This window comes from Opisthorchis viverrini (assembly GCF_000715545.1).
Source record: "Opisthorchis viverrini unplaced genomic scaffold opera_v5_23, whole genome shotgun sequence".
In the NCBI taxonomy this organism is placed as follows: Eukaryota; Metazoa; Platyhelminthes; class Trematoda; order Opisthorchiida; family Opisthorchiidae; genus Opisthorchis; species Opisthorchis viverrini.
Genome location: NW_008751679.1, coordinates 2,669,285 through 2,691,658, shown reverse-complemented (window position 1 = coordinate 2,691,658; position 22,374 = coordinate 2,669,285). Strand labels below are relative to the sequence as shown.

At 46.0% G+C, this 22,374-nt stretch overlaps 2 protein-coding genes across 2 annotated transcripts; one reads left to right on the top strand and one right to left on the bottom strand.

Annotated features, from left to right (window-relative positions):
- Window positions 1-14,684: 14,684 nt before the first annotated feature.
- On the top strand, window positions 14,685-20,411 carry T265_02055 (hypothetical protein; the record flags this gene model as incomplete). The annotated part of the gene is made up of 2 exons (XM_009166203.1): window positions 14,685-15,106; window positions 20,324-20,411. 2 exons carry the CDS (start codon window positions 14,685-14,687, stop codon window positions 20,409-20,411), a joined length of 510 nt encoding a protein of 169 aa, XP_009164467.1.
- Window positions 16,851-22,160, bottom strand: T265_02056 (hypothetical protein; the record flags this gene model as incomplete). The annotated part of the gene is made up of 3 exons (XM_009166204.1): window positions 16,851-17,219; window positions 21,104-21,292; window positions 22,101-22,160. 3 exons carry the CDS (start codon window positions 22,158-22,160, stop codon window positions 16,851-16,853), a joined length of 618 nt encoding a protein of 205 aa, XP_009164468.1.
- Window positions 22,161-22,374: the final 214 nt, after the last annotated feature.

Here is a 22,374-nt window from a genome sequence, read left to right as displayed (position 1 = left end):
CTCATTAACAGACGAATTGTATGGAGCTGATGGGTCACAAATAATCATTTTCGCCTTTTCCTTCAAGCGGGTGCTGCACAGCATTTATTGTAGTGGTCTTACATTTACTCAAATCTGTTGAGCGGTTTCTCCTTGAACCCGAAATCATGGACGCACACAGACTTCTGGGAAGTGCTGTGCTGGGATCTGTGCTTCCGTCCAGGTCAACATCACACGACGCCGCCAAACGCTTTCGGGATAGTTTGGGAATAAGTGTAAGGGGTAAAACTTTTTCCGGTAGGTTATATACCAACAGCCATCGTTGGTGGATGGGCAAGCAACCTGGGAAAAATCTGTGAAGAATAGTTCCTACTGCATGGAGCGGACATTATCTCAGAAAACAGAGAACAAGTGTGTGCAGAGGAGCCACGTCGCCTAGCGGAAAATTCATGTGCATTCTCCAGCAGGACATTCAACCACCTCGGAGCATCCGGGTGTTTGCACCACAAACCAAAATTTATTTTACGTAGCTTGACCTTACCTGTTTGATCCAGCACTATCAAACGATTGTAAAGCCACTTTCAAAGACATTGTACAGCAAGTTCGAAGTTTAATGTGCGCCAAAAGGAGATTAATTTAAACACATCGCAAAAACTGGCGGCAGATGAGGGTAATTCCCGAACTGGGCACACGTGCAAAGGAACGCAAGGTTTTGACGTAAAAGTTCTTCTCACTCACGACAGTTTTGCAGAAAATGCGTTGTGCCTCCAAGGCGTGGCCTCACACCGGTCTGTGTGCCAGTGGTTTTCGAATGTTTGTCGGAAAATCTCGCATGTTGCAGTGAAGTTTCGGGGTGTCTGGATTTAGAAGTATATAGCCTCTTACGATTGGTGGGTGAGAGAAATTTCTAACTACTTTTGGTCTGGTCTGGTTCACTGATCTGCGGATGCGTGGCGCAAACTTCTCCTATGGGCACTTTTTAAAATTGAGCGGGGTCTATCGAATATTCCACAAGGTGTGCTCGATCCCGACGTTTAGTGGTTCAAATACTAGAAATGCCACTGGCTTGTTCGAGTATCCTTCTCAGCAGCTAAGTCATTCCTTCAACAGAGGATCTACTTGACAACTTGAAGTTTATGTGATGTTCACCAGCGCGCATGACGGTCCAACTGAGATATTCAGAACCTGTCCTGTCCGATAGGCTTTTGAATACGCAAAATCAAGCTGGCGGAAGTAAAAGCCACCCTTAAACAACAGTAGAAAGCTCGGCAAAGCCTAAGCGTGAAAAATTATTGTCCAAGACCAAAACTGAGTCGCTCAATAGTCATCGAACTGCAGTGACTTTAACGCACAGGCTGCTAACAAAGACAGAGCACTGTTTGCTTGGAAGTGCCCAAATTAATGACTAGAAGAAAAGTGATAATTTCGTAAGAAGCGATCCCGGGCGTTTAATCAGAAATTACCCTGGATGTAGGTGGAAGAGTTACGGATATAGCTCGTCACAGTCCTTAATTTTCATCAGACGGGAGCTTTAAATAATAAAACTGCCAAACACCCTATACCAGTTGAACAAAATGGCCCTTACAAAAGCGGATAGGAGTTGGGCCACCGTTATCATGAGCAAGAGACAATTCGAGCAAGAAGGTCTAACTGAAATCCATCAAGGGCGGGTCGATAACGTGAATATTATATCAGTAAGTAGTAGGGGTAAAGTTGAATTTGGCAAACATATGCGATCTTTAATGAACCGCTAGGGGCAAAGCAACTGATATTGATTTTACCCAGTATTGCGGTTCATTCACGACTTTACGGTCTACCAGAAATCCATAAAACAGCTATCATGGTGCCACCGAGAGCAGATGAAAAAGCTTTCTCACCCCATGAGCTTGCCAGATCCCATACTGGGAAATATAACACCCATATTAGGAATTCATATGACTGTCGATTCTTATTATGAAAATGCGCACAAACGAGACATTAGAAATAGCCAAACTACTGCCAAATGCAGAACAAACACTGAATATGGTAGGTGAAACTGAGAGTTATAAAACGCGCAGGAATCTCGCTAAAATCTTTTACGACTGCGTCATTTAGACTCATGAACAAGACCTAGCAGTTTTGGTAAATATTTTAGAAGTTTTTGACAGAGACCTAGCCGGATTCATGTACTCATACAAGATATTCTGGCGCCAAGTAAATCACAATCTTGCTGTCATGGAAGGAAACAAGACAGGTAGGTTTCACAGCTACCCGTGTAAGTTGGATCCGATTCACAAGCTTGACATCGGAGAGTCAAGTTCGGATAAAATGCTCTCCTTATACTGCATGACACATAAGGGAGGGAGGCCGAAACAAGCGTGCAGAAGCCAACTGGCACCAAAGTGATTCCAACCTACTCATCTGCCCATCCAAATGCGGTATACGCTGCTACTGCCTCACCACTCTCCAGCCGGCTAAGTTCCCTGTGCACATGAGGTGATATGACAGCGGCCCCGGATCGAGGCAGAGAACCGGCTTCGGTGAAGTGGACACGAGGTGAATTGACTGGGCGTCAGTCAAGATGGGTGTTGATACTAGTGGCGAAACCCAAACAAGATTCATTAAGTCTGCCAATACGCCTTGGAAACCAAGGGTAGCGGAAATTATCCGAGGGATTCTAAACATGGCCAACATAAGAGCGGTGCTCCACTCTGCGCCCTGCGCCGTTACGGCTGAGGGCTGGCTTCCCATCGAACAGATCCGTGGACCATGTTCACAAAATTAAATGCGGCGACTGCACTAAGGTCTGCGTAGGACAGGTGATTAGGGAAATTCATATCAGAACCGAAGAGCACAGGAATAAGATGGCCGTCGGGAAAAGCAGACGAGGACCACGAGGCAGACGGGGACCACGGTTCACGCCGTAGATCCTGATGGGCGAGGCAATGTATGTCGACAAGCACCCCAGTGTAAATAGAATAGGTGGAGAATAAACGAGGGCTTTAAGAACATCGTCAAGTCAGTCACCCACATTCCCCAAACAGATTCTCGTGGAACTTGCAAACCCACACGGACCAAAGGTACCCAAGTTGAGTAGGCAATTGAAGCACTTTGAACCTGAAGATCACGGAACCAGACCCGATGAAAAATAATTTGAAATCCCCCAGCCCATAGGCCGTAAGCGTTAAGCAACCACACTAATCGACAAGGCCCTCTAAATGACATTCAACGCTAATCTGAAGGGGTTATACAGGTTATTTATCCGTCTGTCTTAAAACCTGGCCAAGTTGTTGAGCTGTTCACCCGACCCGATGAAGCTTTGTGACAGCAGTTGAATGTTTTTCACTTAAAACTACCAACTGTTTACCAAGGCCTTTCGAAGCGGTGCTGGAACGTCATCGATTGTTGGGCTCATATTTTCGACCAATCATAACTTGCCTTCAGGCCGGACCTACTAAGCCCTAGGCCTGTTGGCTGTTGCAGCTTATTTAACGCTAGGGCGGTTCCCGGGAATCGCCTAACACAATGAACGGAGAAACCCACTTCTCCCCCTAACAAACCGTGATCGAGAGCAAACACTTGGAGGTGTCTGAGCCATGGAACCTTGTCGCTTACTTTCTGACCACTCACTTATGCTTAATCCCTACTGCATCCCACTGCAGATCTGTATTGTATCTTTTTGCATGTTGCGGTGAGCTGTCGTAGCTTTTCGACCCCAGTTGCTTTCTTTTAACTGATGGTATCAACCTTAGGCTCCTTAGAGAATGCGTCCCTCAGCCTCCAGTAAGCCTCAACCTTGTAAACAGTCTCTTGTTGGCTTGTCCCATTCAAATTGAACCTGCACGGTAAATACCTCATTTACGGCCGTATAGTCGCTAGAGGACGCATTGGGTATCACAACACTCGCATCACACGCATGTAGAGATTGTGTAAGTCACCGGGGATCATGTTTTAAAAAACGTTACACGTACCTTAGGCCAAGAGGGATTGCAACTGGAACAAACAGTGAGAAACGCTGTAGCAGTGCACGTAAACCAATGTAATGTTATATTTGTTATTAAAATCTTACGAAGCCTTTCATGAGCTCCTCATAGGTCCCAAAAATAAACAACCGAAAAGCTGTGGTAATAGTGATATTCGCTCCAGTACTTTGTCCGGTATATTCTCATTTTCCTTTGGTGAATTGATCTTATTTCGGAAGTAGACGACTATACTCCCAATAGACCAGGCTAGAAATTGGCATAACTGTAGCAAGTGAACACTAACGATCGCCCCACTATTCCCTTACAAACTTGTGGGGAAGATGGCCCGTCGATCCCTACGATCCTGTCTTACTCCTAACAGCCTGACAAATAGTTCCCGTCATGTCTTCCTCTGTACCCGCTCCATTTCAAACGATAACTCACTTTTATACAGATATGTCGGCCGTCGCCGTAAATGAACAGTGGGTGGATTACATCCTCGCCGATTTTTCCAAGGCGTTTGATATTTTCCCACAACCCTTGTGGATCTTTGAAAAGGGTCAGGTATTTTTCAATTGATTTTCCAATCGATTGAGGGTTAGGTATTCTTTTCCCATTATCCCGCTGGCTGGCCACATTCTTTTCTTCACAATGAGGCTTTCAAATAAGTCATGGTTGTATGGCAGTGAAGCATCAGTGTTGAACACTGATGTCATGCTGTTGATGATGATAGTGATCTTTCCAGTTCCACGCCACCAATTCAGTCACCCCACTGGTCAACCGTGGAGGCTACCCCCTCTGTCATTTTCATTAGCTCCCATCTGCCTTTAACCCTAGTCGACCTCTTCCCTGGTGAACTGAAAGCGGTCCAGCGGACCACAATCCCTTCCAATATCAACTGATGCCAGACTCTACTGGTTCTTGACGATCCATCTGTCCAACTCTTTCGTAACCATGTTTACGCCGTTTTACAAGCCGGTAGACTGACTTCACTCCGTCGCCAAAATTCGGAATCATAATCACGTTCACTTTTGAGCGCCACAAAGACTTTGAATTCTGAACCACACCCAACCATCCTTTGTAAATGCGTTTACATTCCTAAAAAACAGGCTCCTCCATCGTGCGTTCCTCTCGTTAGTGCTCTAGTTGTGACTCAATTGAGCTGATTGTCAGAAGGTAACAAGCACTAACAAATGTCCGTCTTACTAGAATGTGATGAATACAGTAGTAAAGTGCACTTGATAAAAATAGATACAATGCGAAAAGTGCGAGAAGTTAAAAAGTGACTTATCTTTTGAGGACACTTGTTGAGAGTTCCCAAGTGAAGTTCCGGACGCGGGACTTGTCTTCTCTACAGTGTAGCTGCTATATGTGTTCCGTAGTTGTCCGCCGAGACTTGCGGAGCTCTGTAGACTTTGTGTCCTGTGCGTCCGAGTGTGTGTTGAGCCTAGTTGTATGCCTATTTATTGTGTGCCGTGTCAAAAGAGGGGTGTCCCTTCGTGTTTGATGCTCGCACAAACATGAATACAACTTGACGTGATGTGTTGAAGTTCAAAAGCCTGGGGCGTTACGCAAGTGGTAGTCGCGTAAACAAAAATGGATGAGAATTCGTAGTCTACATGTTGTCGGCTAAGGTTGCAAGTGGAACAGGTATTGTCACGTGGTTTGAGTGTTTGTAACACGCGATCTGATGGACCTCTGTGGACCACCTAAATCCAATCACGGCAGTTTCGTCGCTCTCCCACAACTTCAAACTATTGATCCCGCTATGCAGGCTCTTGATTCAGTAGTGTGTCTCGGTCACACGGATTTCTTTTCCGTGTTGATTTCATTCCGAACCTGCTGTGTCCGTCCCTTCGCTGCGCGCCTTTAAACAACGGTGAGATGGTCCAGTGGTTAGAGCGCAAATCTGTGGTTCGTGGTTTGAACCAGATCTCTGCCTCTCTTCTTCCACTGGCTAGGCTTGGACAACCTGGCAGTATCCCGGCCCTCATTCTCACTTTTGGTCGCATGGCAGTTAGGCATCGAAAGTGTGCTACAGCTAAATAAAACAATGGAGTGATTGATTAGTCTTCGTGTCCCTACCATTCCTTCCGACTATCTGTTTCCCACGTCTATTCTCCCATTAAATGCTGCATTTTTCGCCAACTGGTAGCTCAGTAGTTAGATAGCCTAACTACTAAGCGAAAAGGCAATCTGGCAGTATCTCAGCTACCTTCTGGTGGGATCGCAGCTATGTGTCGAAAGGGTGTTGCAGCTGAAACTTTACTTTTACTATGCCAGTTCCCAGTTATTATATCATTTATTTGTGCATGTTAAATTGTACCCATTGTGGAGGCAGCTTAGTTAATCCTATGCCCTTGGGTAAACATATCGTTTGCCTCAAACCGCTTCTGTCCAGTACCAAAGGCCTTAGGGCACACATCTTTCTTCCATCAGTCCCCATACTAGCCGAAATCCAGATGCGGTACCCTGATACCAAATCCTACAGGCCGTTGGCTTTCTACTCGCGTGTATTCCTGTTGTACCTATCCTTGCAGAAATCAGGCTACCGACCGTGTGCCCGCAGTGAAAAGTGAGCAGGGAAGTAATAACTAAGGTCGAATTTGGGATTCCCCAGTGGTCAAAGTCCGGCCTTGCCCGACAATTCCAAACAATTCGGTTTATCAGCTATAAACCGTGCACCATAAGCATATTGGTTCCAGCTGCTACAGTTTCGATCACCGGAAAACGGGAGAGTGTGGGACATACAGCCACACCTTGGAGGCGATGGCATACTGGTTGGTTCGGGAACTGGGTAGCTACACATTGATGGCGAAGGTCAGTGTTTCGAACTTTCATCATCACCATGAGCAGCATTATATCAGTGGTCAACACTGATACTTCGCTGCCAGCCAATCATGATTTATTTGAAAGCCTTATTGTTAAGAAAAGAATAAAAGTGGATGGAGAAGCGACTTAATGCTATCTTATCACAATCATTCCGAGGGCCTACACCTCCAGACAATCATGCAGGCAATCTTGACGGAAACGTAAAACAAAACGCCATTGGTATTGATTATCAGCCATATCTCCCAGCGTCTCCAAAAACTAGACACAGCGGGGATCACACGGTCCGCATCCTGCAAGCCGAGCCGCAACGACAGCACCCAAAGTTTTAGTAAGCTCTTTAATACCCCTCTACATGATATAGAGTTAGCCATCCCTCTGCTTCCGCCTCTCCGCATTGGGTACGGAAAACAGCACTCTCTTAGAAAAATGACGGTCTGACGCACGCAATATATGGCCCAACCAAAGCAGCTTTTGGTGCTGGACATATTCTCCAACGGGAGCTCCCGCTGCTTAACCGAAAACGCACTTTCTACTCGCCTCGCTACAAATTCTGCGACACCAACTTGCACGAGCTATGGTCCTGAGACAACGATTGTCGAACATCCAAAGAGATGTCAGTTCCGTTGCTCGAACAGGCCAAGTCTCACCTCCATACAACTAAACAGCCCGCACTGTAGCCTGATACACACGTCCCGTTAGACTCAGGGATACACAGCTTTGACGCCAAACTAGCAAACGCGGCCCGAGTCATCCAGATTCGTGCACTCATCCCATCTGTCTCACTACAATCAGAGCTAATACAACTTCCAAGATACGTAAAACACTCTACAACTTCGAATGCCCTCACCTGGATTGTAGGTGGCGTGTTCAGTGACTGCATTACACTTTGTGGGTGCAAAGTACTTACCAAGGGAGGGGTTGACTTTGGTCAATTCACCCAAAAACACCTTTTTGAAGATGAGAACGATATCGTCTGCATATTCCAGCTCGACAAGGTTTTCGTCACAGGCTATTTGAACACCGGGGTTTTGGAGACCTTCCATCGTTTGCCTCATGATTTCATCGATCACGAAGCTAAACAGAAATGGGAGAGTGAGTATCCCTGACGGACACCACTTTGTGTACAGAAGCTTTTGGAGATCTCGCCGTATACTCTCATAAGTTCGGAAGTCTGAGAATACAAGGAACGTATTATGTTCAGAAACTTCCGGGGCATTCCTTGACGGGCAAGCGTGACAAGCACAACAGGCCGGTAAACCGAGTCAAATGCGCTTTAGGAATCCAGAAATACGTACGTGTGGTGTTATTCTAGCACCTGACGCAGTGTGAAGATTTGGTCAACATAACCCCTACCAGGTCGGAACCCCGCTTGCTGCTCTCCATTCAGTGTTTCACGAGCCACCATAAGGTGGCGAAGCACGATTGATGCCAGCAGTCCCCTTATAACCGGGGGTTAAGCTGATCCCCCTGCGAGCCCCTTTTAGAAGGTGAGCACTATTACTGACTCCCTCCAGTTGTCTGTGACAGTCTTCTTTTCCCACTTGCATGCAAACAGCTGTGACAGGCTCTGACTGAGGATTTCACTCCCGTATTCGAACAATGCGAATGGTAGGTCATCCAGACCAGAAGCTCCTTGGCGCTTCATCATGAACTGTTTCTTGCCAGTGCGAGCTTTCAGCCTAAACGTCCGCATCGCGTAACGTGATGGCTACCAACTGCAAATCAACCGTGGACCCAGGTGGATCACGTTACCACCAGCCATTGGTGGACAGCTACAATTCAAGACTGTTGTTTCATCTGAAACACACCACTTGGTTCCGATCATGCCCGACAGTTCGTTACCCCTCAGGCCCTCGCAAGTCACCAAGAAACATGCCAACCCACCATCTACCAACCACCATAGCTCAACAGTGCCGATCTGAGCCAACAACGACCAACACTGTACTGGTAGTGGGCAGGTGGACGAATCATGGCAAGATGTGAAAGGAGCTATGCTGGCGGCGTTCACTGTTGCCTCCGATTCGACCACAAGGCCACTGGATGCCATAAGATCGCTGGTCATGATTGTTGACAGGAAATCCATACCAGCAGGCAGCGAGTAGGACGGCGCACGCAAATCCGTCAAACGACAAACAGTGGATAGCTCTGGTGTGGACATCGGAAGCTCCAGTGATAGAGAAGGCTTTTGCTACCGGAGACAGCCGTGCCCTGTATTAACTATTAACTGTTAGCGATCGACTTGTTCTAGGAAGCGACAAATGAAAAAGGTGGCTCGTTAATTCACTCAAAATGTCGACTGCAAAGTTGAACCGAACACTTCGAAGAACCGTTTGGCTGGCCCCCTGCAACCCAGCCTGTGGAGAAAGCGCATACATGCGAATGGAATGTAAACCTCAATAGCCCGTCTGAAGAGGAAATAAAGTACGAGATATCCGTACTGTAACGTGAGTAGAGCCCAAGACCGGACGGTCTGTATCCAGCCCTCTTCAAAGAAGGCGGAGAATCTCTGGTGACCCATCTGACAAAGCTTATTGGTGCCATCCGGAACAAAGAGTAAGTGGCTGACGAATGGGGCATGTCGACAATTATTCCTATCTTCAAAAAGGGTACGTGGACGCTGTGTGAAAACCACCGTGGTATTAGCTTGGCGGCCGTGGCATCGAAGGTGCTCTCTGGTCCTACCGTCACGAAGAGACTGGACCTTATCGTGGTGTGGCGGTTTGTGTACCTCGGCGACCCATTGACCTATACTAGGGGGTGTCCGCGCGACACTCAGAGTCTCTCATACCAGGTTGGTCAATGGTTAGAGGTCTGACGAACACAGTCTCCTGGCCCTCCAGGTTGGAGGTTGGAACATGTATGGCGACTTGTTCCGTAGAAAAGGTAATGCGTTTGCATTTCCCCGCCAAACACCGCTGCCTTGCGGTTAGGTTTTTGAGCCAAAGGCTTTGGTTGAGGACCCTAATCGTCCCCCTGTCTGGGTGTGGGCGCCCTAGCAGTATCCCAGCCCTCGTACAACCATGACCTACACAACTAACAATATTCTCATGCCACATCGGCCGTCGCGGGGTGCCATCAGCCGGGTCGCCTTACTTGCTGCATACAGCAGGGCGGGTAAGCGAAAACATGCTACTGCTGACGCCTCCCTTCTTACACTTTCACGTTTTCCGTCTTCCACCCTCCCCCGCCCAAATTTGAATACTTTATCCGCAGGTCCCAGCTCCAGGACTGACCGTTTTGCTCGCCCTGCATCACACTCAGCTGCAGCTTCTGCACGTCCGAGTTCAGTTACAACCCTAAACACTTCGAAGTCTGTTTTCAAACCCCGAAAGCCTGTCTACTTAGCCACTTTCAATGTTCGCACACTGAAGCAAGCAGGTCAACAGGTGGCTCTTGCGCGTACGCTGGATTCCCTCTGTATTGATGTATGTTGTCTGTCAGAAACAAGGATGCAGGACGCAAGTACTGTAGGTGAACAGATTTATCTACTGTATCGATTGGCTCACCTGCAAGCATGAGATGTGGATCTGTAGTAGCACTTTACACTTCGCAGGTTTGAAGTGCATACCAAACCATGCGGTAGAGTTGTTTAGGTTATTTAAAGTCGTCCGCATTTGTGAGGGATCTGAACCAAAGAAAGCAATATCGTCTGCTCACTCGATGTCTGCGAGGGAACGTGCCGGGAGCATTACGACTTCCGAGATTTCAGAGATAGGCGGATGAACGACCACTGTCTGCATCCCCGATGATATATCAAGCTAAAACAGCCGCATTCCAAATGACCCCAACTCTAGCTTCCTCGTCGTAGTCGCCTCATCACCTCACTATTCTTTTTCAATATCACAGAACCACCAAGTTTGTCGACTAGTAAAAGTGTCCGTGCTGTGGTGAACATCTACCATATTTTTCTTGAAATGCAGAACTGTCTACTCCAACCCAAGAGGATTACCTCATTCCTGAACAACGTGGCAAATAGGCCGATAGCGCACTCCATAATCCTTATCAACTGTGGCCCGATCGGCACATAACTCGGTAAGACAAACCTGGACGTTGACCCCCTAGCGCCTAATTCCCTTATGGTAGCTACCCCCGGGATTCCTGCTCTGCGGTCCAGAAAATGGTCAAGTTATTCTTTAGATTGTTTCTCTGCCGCCATCTAGGTGCAAGAGACCTCCCCCATGGTTCCAGTAAACTTTCGCTTGTGCTGCTTATGTCAACTAAACCCACTAAATTCCGTATGTGCATCGGGGCGAGATGGACCAAGTGGTTAGAGCGCGAATTTACTGACGGGAAGGTCCGTGTTTCGAACCCGACCTCTGCTTCTCGACTTCCTCTGTCTAGGCTTGGGAAACCTGACTGTATCCCAGTCCTCGTGCCTCCTTCGGGTGGCATGGCAGCTAGGCACCGAAAGGGTGCTACAGCTGGACGATTTATATATGTGCATCTACTTACCATCTGCCTCACATTTTGGCACCAAGTTGCATACTGTTCAGCATAATCTGCCCCCCCCCCCAAACTGTTCCTTGTACCCACCCAACTCAGCACTCTCGCGCTAATTTTCATTTTGCTTATCTTACGCACCACGTCTGTGCCCACTAGCATTTCCAAGAGCATCTCTCCTCTCCCTATTTTGTGGTTTGAATACCTGCATTTTCACAGTCGGAAACCGAATCGCGGTCGGCCTCTCATTCGTTCTTTCTCCTGTCATTCACAAGAGCAACGTAATTCTCTTATCTCTTTGGCTTCAGAAGATGTACAGATCGTTCAATATGTGTGCGTACTGTCCAGTGGAAGCTTACTACACGTGATCTTTTGCGTCTCCTCATCACATCTTCCTGCCTTGGCTCTCACTCCGAGTAATACGCCGACCATTGATACCACATGTTCCAAAATCTGCCTGTCGAACTGCTGCAGTACATTTTCATGCTTTTGTCACCATGCACGGATTTTCCGAACATATCTCAAGTCTGTAGGCGTTGGCGCGATGTTTGTTTGGAAGTCATCAAAATTCGATCGAACATGTGTTTGGCAGCCTATCGTCTTCAAGCCCCACTGAAATGGTGTACACTCAGTTCAGCCTCTCAGCCGACGAAAGGGTCTTCCGTTCATTCTGCGCCATCGAAACGTTTTGGCTCAATGTTGGTAAACAATGGGAAGGCGCTGTATGTATTTGGCGGAGCTACTCATATGCGGACCACTTTTAATGACCTGTGGGTTTTTGACCTGGCTTTTTTGCAATGGAAACGTGTGTTGGGAGATGGTGAGTACCGGTTCCCATTTATTTTTGTTAGATAATACATCTGTCCCAGGATGACTTGTTCGTAAAACTACTCTGAGACGACTACACAGAACCGTCAACTTCACCAAACGGAAAACCAATTTAAATAATGGAAAAGTTATTCAACCTTGGATCACACAGCGTCGCTTGAAGTATGTACGTTGACTTAACTGTGTTACGAGAAAGGATTTTAGGTAGGCTTGGTAGGTTTTACGAGCAATGATGGGAGCCTGAACATCTGGAAATGAGGTTGCAATTGCCCTTAGGCTCGAGTGTACGTGCTGAAATGAGTTGTATTAGCTCTGACGGAAGTGCGTCTGATGAAGTCAGTTGGAGCATCTCAAAGGCTCGAATCACGTTCGCTAATTTGCGTCACTTGTGGCGTCAAAAAGGCATCTCACTGGATCTTAAAGGTCGTGTGTACCAGGCTACAATAAGGGCTGTGTTGTTGTATGGGTGCGAGACATGGCCTCTGCGGACAGATGACGTGAGGCGTCTTCAGGTTTTCGACCACCGATGCCTCAGAAGCGTGGCTGGTTTTGGATGGCGTCAGCGTGTTAGTAACGAGGTGATTGGAAAATGGGAACATATCCAGCATTATCGACTACAATGGCTTGGTCATATGCTGCGCATGCCGAAACACCGTCTACCGAGACGAGTGTTGTTCTTCGTGCCTCCTTCAGGATGGCGCAAACCGCGAGGCGGACAGCACATGACTTGGCAGAAAGGCGTGACGGAGATCACGAAGAGTTTGGGTGTTGTTGATGTTGTACGCCTTCCAGGATAAGGTCCCCGTGACCCTGTCTGTGCTTGGCTGGAGACGTTGCAAGAAAATGTGGCTAATCGATGTCAATGGCTTTCGCGCTGTCAGTTTCTTTCCAGATTGTCTGATTGAGTGGTTGGAGGTGTAGGCACCTCAATACTTGACATAGGCCAGCACTAGGAACCCTCCCCCACCCACTCCCTTTCTCTTCTTTTCACTGCATATTTTTCATTTTCATTTCATTTTTCATTGCATATATATATATATATATATATATATAACTAGACGAACTTTATGGTTGTACGGCAGTGAAGCATCAGTGCCAACACTGATGTTGCTGTCATTGATGATGGTGATGATGATGACTGGTCCTATCCTTCTATGGTTGAGTGACACAGAGAGGCAGATCCGTGAAAACCAAGCTGGGTTCCTTTCTGTAAGAGGATGCATCGATCAAATCTTCATCCTCCAACAGATTCTGGAACAGTGACACTGCTTCTAGCAACCAACAATAGTTGTGTTCCTTGATTTAAAAGCTGCCCTTGGCTCTGTGGTTCGTTAGGTATTATGGCAGTGAATGTGGAGCAAAGGTATCCCCCATAAATTATTGACCCTCATCAAGGCGCTGTGCGCCAGCTCTCGCGACCGTGTAAAGATCTGCGGGAATCTCTCGCCTGAGTTCACCACATCAATTGGTGTTAGTCAAGACTGTCCTCTTTCACCTTTCCTCTTCAATTTCGTCATTGATGCGATTATGAAAAGACTCACTATCAACCTCTAATGCCTGTGGGACTGAAGTTTTCCCGGGTATCGAGTGCGCAGACGACATAGCTCTTCTGGGATCTGGTACGGTGGTAATCCAAATAATATCAAATAACCTAAATAATTCTGCGTCCCGGTTTGACGTGCACTTCACACCTGCAAAGTGTTAAGTGCTACTACAAGGCTGGATGGGCTCGGAACTCGATCTCATGCTTGCGGATGAGCCGCTTGAGGTGGTAGACAAGGTCTGTCTGGGCAGCTGTATCAGTCCTGCTGGTCTGGCAAAAGATGATATTTCCATCCGCATTGGGAAGGCCAGAGTGGTTTTTGTCAACCTGTGTCACCTGTGGCGTAGGCGTGACATCAGCTTATCCGTCAGTGGTCGAGTTTACAATGCTGCGGTGCGATCCATATTAGTATACGGGTCAAAAACCTGGCCGCTGCGCGCCGAGAACGTCAAAAGACTTTCACTGTTTTGCCATCGATATCTTCACAGCGTTGTCCGAGTGGTGGGAACACTGGATCAGCACTGCTGAAGTAAGTGGAGTGGTATTCGGAAGAAATAACTCGATAGATGAACTGATTACACTGCGTTGGTTGTGTTGGCTTGGCCGCTTTCCCCGTATGCTAGTCAATCGACTTCCTCAAAGGGTTCTTTTCACACACCACGTGAAGGGTTGAAAGGAGCCAGGGGTGGTCAAACAATAGCTTGGCAGCGAGCTTTGAAAGCCATTACCAGCAAACTCAGCTGTATTGGTCATTGACCTCCATTGCTTATTATCAGCAGCACGCATTGGGTCTACCACGAATTCGAGGTTGTCTTTGTCTTTCGGCTAAATGCATTTTTTAACCAATTTTCCTGCTCCCATTTTCATGCCCACCCTGTCTCATCTTGTACTTCGTTTTATGTCTGATATGTCCAAGACCTTAGTTGGTCACTATAACTGATTAATGTTTCAATATAATTTCAGCCAGTTGCCCGCTGACCAGAAGCTCCCTTTCTCCAGACTGTCGCGTACGGAGACACGTTTCGCCTTCCGCTGCAATCGAAGAGCCTGTGACCGCTTTTGTGACTTGGGCATTCGACCTCTGCGTTTCCGCTCATTTTCAACGTTGTATCCTCCCAGCCATGTCGTACATGCTCTCACATCTGACGAATGGTTGGCAAGTGGACCAGGCCATTCTATCGGAGGAGGATCGCGTGGTCGTCATTCGCTTCGGTCATGACTGGGATCCTTCGTGTATGGTTATGGATGAAACGTTATTCAAAATAGCAGAAAAAGTTAAAAATTTCGCCGTTATTTACCTTGTGGATATCACCAAAGTTCCGGATTTCAACAAGATGTACGAATTGTATGATCCTTGCACTGTGATGTTCTTCTATCGAAATAAACACATTATGATTGATTTGGGAACAGGGAACAATAACAAGATCAATTGGCCGATTGAAGATGGTCAAGAAATGCTGGATATTATCGAGACTGTATTTAGGGGTGCACGTAAAGGACGTGGTCTTGTAGTTTCACCCAAGGACTACTCGACGAAGTACCGGTACTGATGCCTTGTTGTCCGAACTATATATGTACATAACATGCTCCCAAATTTTTCACTTGTACGCATGTGGCTGTCGCTCCTGGTTTGTTATGGTGATCTTTTTTCCAACTACTCTACACGTGCGTTTATCATTCTGAATAACTGACTCATAAGAGTTCTGCATTTTTGAAACTTGTCCTGGATAAAGTTCAACTAATTCATCATGGACGCAGAAACCGTCGGGTTTTCTTGCTTTAAATTTCGCTTATCCGTGACTTCGAAACGAGTAATTCCACATTAGAATGGGGTCTGAGGATGGTGAGAGTACTACCGTCTGGGTTGTCCCTTTTTGGTTGTGTGCACCTACTTTATGTTTCCCGTTACAAAAGTCGGCTACAAAGAGCGAAGAATACTCACCTTACTTTCAAGTTCTCGTCCAGTGCGACGATAGTAGTAGACAAGAATTACTCAGCCTGGTATGGTTCTAAAAGCTTCCTTGGAAATAGCATAGTATGCTTATCAGTGGCATCCAATAAGGCATGCACAATGTGCACATCAGTGGTAATAACAACGACGCTGTCCACCAACTTTGTTGTGCGTATTTTGACAGAAGACGTTAAACCTATGTATACAATTGTATCTGAGTTTTGCTAAGCAGACACTGGTCTGGGTGAGGATCAACTGCGTTTTAAAAATGCTTTCGTCACGTTCAGAATAAGTATGAATAGCACTGTCCCAGTAGCGGAACTGTGATCATGGGGGGAAGGCCTCAGTAAAGAGGAAAGAAAGGGGTGAAACTTGTTGCAGAGAGCGATTTCGGCGAGAGACGTCGTCGGGCATATAGGATCGGCGTCCTTTGCTCAACACAAAAACAGATCGTAGCTGGGCTAGGAGCTGACAACAAGCTAATCAGTGAGATCGGTCACGTGTCTTGTCCTCAGGGGTTTTCGACCATGCGAAGTACAGCCACGTTTATGCCATTCACGAAGGCGCCGAACTTGATATTAGCCAATAAACACTGATATGATCTACACTGTTTCGTTGACCAGAAATGCGGGTAATACGGCTAGTACGCATGCACGGCTTTAAGGCCTGTAGTGCGAACCCCTTCTTGGCAGTTCAGCCCTAGTGCCTTCTAGTTGCACGGCATCCATTCACTGAATGAATACCATGACTGAACTAGTTTTTTTTTCAGTGCTGGCGCATCGGTATCCCCGTAGCATTGCCGGGGTCTAATGAAACCGTCAGATTAGCAACATCGGGACGCGTCGGGCAGTTCTTGAAGGAAGTGGTTCATTCATAATGGGTTATTTGATCACGCCTGTCAGATCAACACACCTAGACTGTTGAGATCATTAGCCTTTTCACTTGCAGTTTTGCAACAACCCAAAAATAATTAGCCTTTTTGAGGGCAACTAAATGGTAAGACTGACCGATAAGTTCAGTAACTGCTGCTATTCCCGATTTTCACCGTAAAATAGTCTGGTGATTATCACCTATCGCCGACCATTGCTTGTTCGTCTTTGTCATTCTGAGGAGTAATAACATTTGTGCTAATAGATGGAATGGTAGATACAAGTTGATACATAGCATCGGTGTGGTCCGTCTGTTACTACTTTTTGACACAGAATGACTGCGGTTCTGCCTTATCCAAAAATTCTCAGTCTCTATCGTCCATGATCGTCTACAGACTGAAATCAGGCCCGACTAACCGAGAACGACTCTGTGATGGAGATGTGTTGAGAGAAAAATTCACCTAGATCTATCCGGGTCCGCCGGATTCACGACGTTTTGTGCTTTGGTTTGTAGTCGCATTGGGGGACAATAGATGGATTTTTTTATAGAGTCGAACAGAACTTTCTTTGGTGGTTACGTCAGTGGGGTTTAGATATCCAAACGTTGTGATGCGTTTCGGTCGGGGATAGTGGTGGAAATCTTCGCTATGGAACAAATTTCCATGGTCTCCATCCTTTGCAACTGAATCGCCTTTGAGGCGAATATCTTGCACGAACGATTCGCTGGCACAAATCACGTCCATTAGTGTTTCGGTCACTCTAGTCATCCCAACACGAATGTCGTCTGACCAATCCACAAAAGACTTTATCAGTTGACCGTACGGGCACGTCAGCAACTAGGAAGAGTTTCATTAAACTGGTTTCACTTAACAGCGCTGAAAGCGATGGTGAATAATTTGCACTACATTGCACCTTGTAGGTATAGTAACAGTCGGCAAGCAATTTCACACAGAAAAGAGCTGCACTTTTGTTCACAACCCCTATACTTAGATGTTAACTTCATTGGAATGGAAGCTGGTGGTTTCCGTCTCCTGCCATTATCTCGAACCATGTCCACTCACCCTAGTCGTGTTTGTTAAGTGGCTGGTATCCAACTGTAATTAGCAGACAAGAGGTCTAACAATGACATAATGTGAGTACCGGATGCGATGAAATATTTGAATTGTGCGTTATGCTGTTGTTCCGGTTCGTCGGTTTAGCCTCTATTCTATCACTGCGACGTATTATTTGATTGCGGTTAAATTCGTTCCGAAGGATTTTTTCGAAGTAATTAAGGCTACTGGAACTGACCGAGTACTGAATTAGATAAAGCTGTGGTCAGATGGTGGTTTCAGACCAGTTCACGTTCAAAAATACCGAATCACCTTTGTGGACAGTTCCCTGCGCAAAATTACTGCTTTCATTTAGTCTCGTTTATGTCCTCGAGGAGGGATTCCAAGTAAATTATCTTGGTGAATCAGTCGGGCAGTCTCAAGCTTTTCTTGACCATTGGGTATATATCCTTGCCCGTACAAGGCCGTATTTTCGATAGAGCCAAACTGCTAAGTTCCTGAAGACAACGCTGTGGCAGTCCCTCAGAGGTTACTATCTCACCCGGTAAGCGTAGGCGTTTAGTTCATGAGGTGCAATGAAAAAATCGCCAAAGCTTTTGTTGTTCGTTATTGTCGTAGCTCTTCTGACCATTTTGTGATTCTTATTTGTACTGTCTATTTTGTTGCGCATCTGTTTACTCTAACATCCAAACAGTTGTTTCGCCTTAGGATGGCTTCACGTTTAGTTATAGTTTCCTGTGAGAGAATTCCTGAGTCAAGTCGAATAACTTTTTTTACAGTGGGCAGTCTCCACCCAGTGTAGGAAGATATTGCAGCTACAGATCTGGCGTTAGATCGAAATATTCTTGAGCGTACACAATTTTTCCGATCCTTCTGAAATTACGAGCTGTATATATTTACGTAGTAGTCTGTCGCCACATTCTGAGAACACCAAACAGAGCCATTTATCAGTTACTCTTTAATCCATCTGTCAACAAGGTTTTTACGAACTGCGTATTGCGATTAAGCGTGTTAAATCTCTGCGTATCATGCGCATCGACCAATCATTAGCCCACTCGATCCATGATGGAGACAAAAAATTAAGCTCCTCTATAACCCAAAAGTTTATTACCTGTTGAGGCGTTTGTCGTTAGGTCCGTTACTGACCTGGAGCAGAGGCGTCAGAATTACCACGAATCATGGCAGTGGATATTCATCAGCCACTACAATGAGCTACTTACTCTTGTCTATTTACTCCTGAAAGCAAGTATCTGACGTTTATGCTGTCATCGAATGGTTGCTTTGTATGTCATTTCGTTGATCGGTCCCATATGAAACCAAATCTTTCAGTAAGGTGCTAGGAACGTAGACGAACTGTAGTCTGTTTAGTTCCCTAGTGAAATCCAGTGGGATTACAAATCATTTTTCACTAATGACAGACCGGGAGGTTGTGTGATAGGAGTTCCGCGTGTAGGACTTTCGCAGGACGCGGCTCATCTGACAAATCTTGTCTTTCGAGCTCAATGCTTCTTTTAAATCAGACTAAATGACTCAAAGAAAATCCATGATATGGTATCGCCCAACACCCGAATAAGTTTTCGCGGAATAGTTTAGTCACAACGACTTTTTTGCTTATTGTGAACCAGCTTGTGGGGTAGCTAAAGCTGCATCTTATCTAAGCTACACATACAAAGGTTTATTGATGGGGATAATAAACCAGGTGTCACTTAAGTCCACTGAAGCACCACATTGTTGCCTCTCAAAAACCTTACAAAATATGTTTGCCAAAAGGTGTATTCGTGTCTTACGGCGTTTCTGAGCTTTTGGTAGACTTTCACCAAGCTGATTCTAGCGCAGACTTAATTTTCTTTACGTGTAGCGTACGCAGTGCGAAACTAAATATCCAGCCTTCTAATAATGCTTGAGAACTACCTGTTTTATTTATTACACACCTGAGCATTGCTTTTTCTCACTATTTTACTCGTTCCGCTGCTATTCCAGTATGCCGCTTGTAAGTCATTTGTACTAATAACGCACCATCTGTGTACTTCCAAAGTTGCAGCCCACAAGCTTCGAGTTTATTTTCCTTGTAAGACCACAAAAACGTTATGCTTGTTAAGAGTTACGAGGTCTTCAATAGTAGGCCGGTCTCGTCCGTAAGTTCTTGCATTAATGATATACTTTGTGAAATGTAACGACCCATTGTCACATTTCCATGCACCACTCCCAGTTTCAGTGGATCTGACTACAAAACACGCATGTCAAAGTAATGTAGGAGGGTATAATTTGACGTTTTGTATGACCTGTGGAATTTCTTTCAGGAATCCCTTCAGTTGACTGGAGGCAGACCGTTAAAAGGTCATTCGGGCCATTCATCATGCCTTCTGATTAAGATGTTCACAAATGCACAAAAACCGTGTATGTGCTGTTCTCACCAGAGCAGCGAATTTTTTTATGGGCACCCCAATCATAATACAGTACCAGTGACCTAAACCGCCGCTTCCAGTCGACCCGAGAAATCGTTGAAAGAGATTGTTCAAAGTATCAGAAGCGTCGGGTCATGGCAGCTTGCCTCACCAGACTGCTTTACTTGGGATTTCCCGTGTTACACACTACGTATTGCTTTGTTTGTTTAATTAGATTCGAGCTGACGAGACGCCTTATTCGTGCTTCACAGGTAGGAAAGGTCTGTCTGCGATCACCTCTGCTAACGCTGCTTTTGAGCACCCTCTTCTACTTGAGCTACCACTGATTTTGTATTTGTTGAACCATTTACTTTTCGTAGGTATGGACAACAATATCAGCTTTGAAGTTGGAACCCATTGGTATGCAACATCTTGAAAGTTAGCATCAAAAATCCTGAGTCAAAGAAAATCCTGGACAACTTTGCTCGCTTCGTTCAACTGTAGCACCCTTCCAGTGCCTGACTGCCATGCCACCAGAATGAAGCACGAGGTCTGGGATATCGTCAAGTTGTCCACGCGTAGACAACTGTAGCCCCTTCCAGTGCCTGACTGCCATGCCACCAGAATGAAGCACGAGGTCTGGGATATCGTCAAGTTGTCCACGCGTAGATAGCGGAAGTCGAGAGGTAGAGGTCGTGTTTGAACCAGACCTGATCAGTAAATTCGCGCTGTAACCACTGGGTCAGGTATTTAATGGTTGCAGTTCCAAACATTTGCACAAACGGTCAGGATAGAAATAGAGCATGGAAGACACTATATCAGTTTATGCTTTGTTACCAGCTTCTAGAAGCTCTCTGCTAATGTCTGGATAGTAGGTTGCTGAGAAAAGCTGATGTACTCATCTTGCTCATTTGAGCCTCATCTCAAGAAGGAGAGTCCCTACCGAATTCTCACTTAAATGTAGACGAGTCAAGCAATTCCTATAAGAGTCGCCATCTTAGTGAGCTTTGGTCAAGCTGCTTGCATGTCGCAAGAGGGATCGTTTTTTTCTAAACTCCAGAATTTGCGTCGCACCATAGAATAAGGAAAATGATTGCATATTAATCGGAATAGAACCTGAATGGAAATGTTTGTATGAAACATACAATAAGCGTAATGCGTGTCGCAACTTGTAATTTTGAATAATAACGACATAGCTATTAAGAACAACAGGAAGCGCCGGTATCCACAGAAGCTTCATCTAAGCTTTTTCGACTTCTTTTTGCGTCGTCTACCTGCTGTTACCTTTTTTCCTTTCCACGGAAACCCTCGAAAACTTAGGGCTGCCGGTGCATTGTGTGCGATATACTGTAGATTCTCCATTGCCGCCGGAGAAAGTATATCCACTACTTGCTTCGTGGTCTTCTGAGCACGTCTTTTCGATACTTTTCCCCTTCTCTTCGTCTTCTTACTTCCCTTTTTAACTTTTGGAGGCTGAAATTGAGAGAGGATGGAATGAAAAGTTTTTAGATTGCCTAGCTTAAACATGTCTGTCGTTCCTGGCCGTTCCGTTTTGTTTAGAATTTACTACTTTATGTGGGGTTTGATTTTGGCACATACATCCTCTCAATGTATGCGGTATTTCCTGACACCAGGCTGTTAGGTTGATATTACCATAGTGGAAACCGTCCAACTCTTATCCTCCAAGGTCCGCGTTGGAAATGCTCTTCATGGCCCATCTAATGAAACAAAGGGTCCCCTACTTAGACTAAGATATAGGCCTGTGGGTCGTGCAAACTTAAGGATAATTTGCATACAGAAAAATTCGTGTCGTCATCAGCTGTACACTGATGTACAGTGGTTGCGGATTCCACTGTTTCGTTCACAGGTAGTCGCAAAGGGACGATCTCACCGTGATTCAACGATTTATGTGCATCGGTAACCCACCGATCCGTACTGGAGAATGCTTGTGCTGCATCTACAGAGTCTCCTATCAGGTTTTTCAATGGGTAGAGATCTTACAGGCAGTCTTCCTGCCATTCAGGTGTTAAAATTTGATCTACTCGAGTAGTTTCAGGCCAACCATCACTGTCTTGTGATCAGGATTTGAGCCGAATGCTTTGGTTGGAAACCCTTGTCGTTCAGCCCATATACAACCATGAACCTTACATATAAGAGTACTCTCATGCCACATCGGTCTTGGCTTCGTGACGTCAACCGGGTCGCCTGATTCGCTGCACACAGCAAGGTGGATAAGCTAGACATGTGGCTGGTATTGCCTTCTATCGTTTCTCATTCTTACCTCTTGATTTCCTACCTGCTCATGTTGACAGACACTCATGTGTACTTCAGATTTAGGCATTTCTATCAGGTGCCTATGGGATTGACACGCACGCAACAGCTTATATCTACCGTTCCCTCTTGGCTATTCGGCTCTCGTTCCCCGCTTTTTATCGCAGTCTGTAACGTGGGAACTCTCAGGTTTATCAGTCAACAAGTTCTTTTTGGGATGCTCCAGACACATGTCGACTAACATCCGTTGCATCCCTGCAGCTCGAATACGGAGAATTAGTACA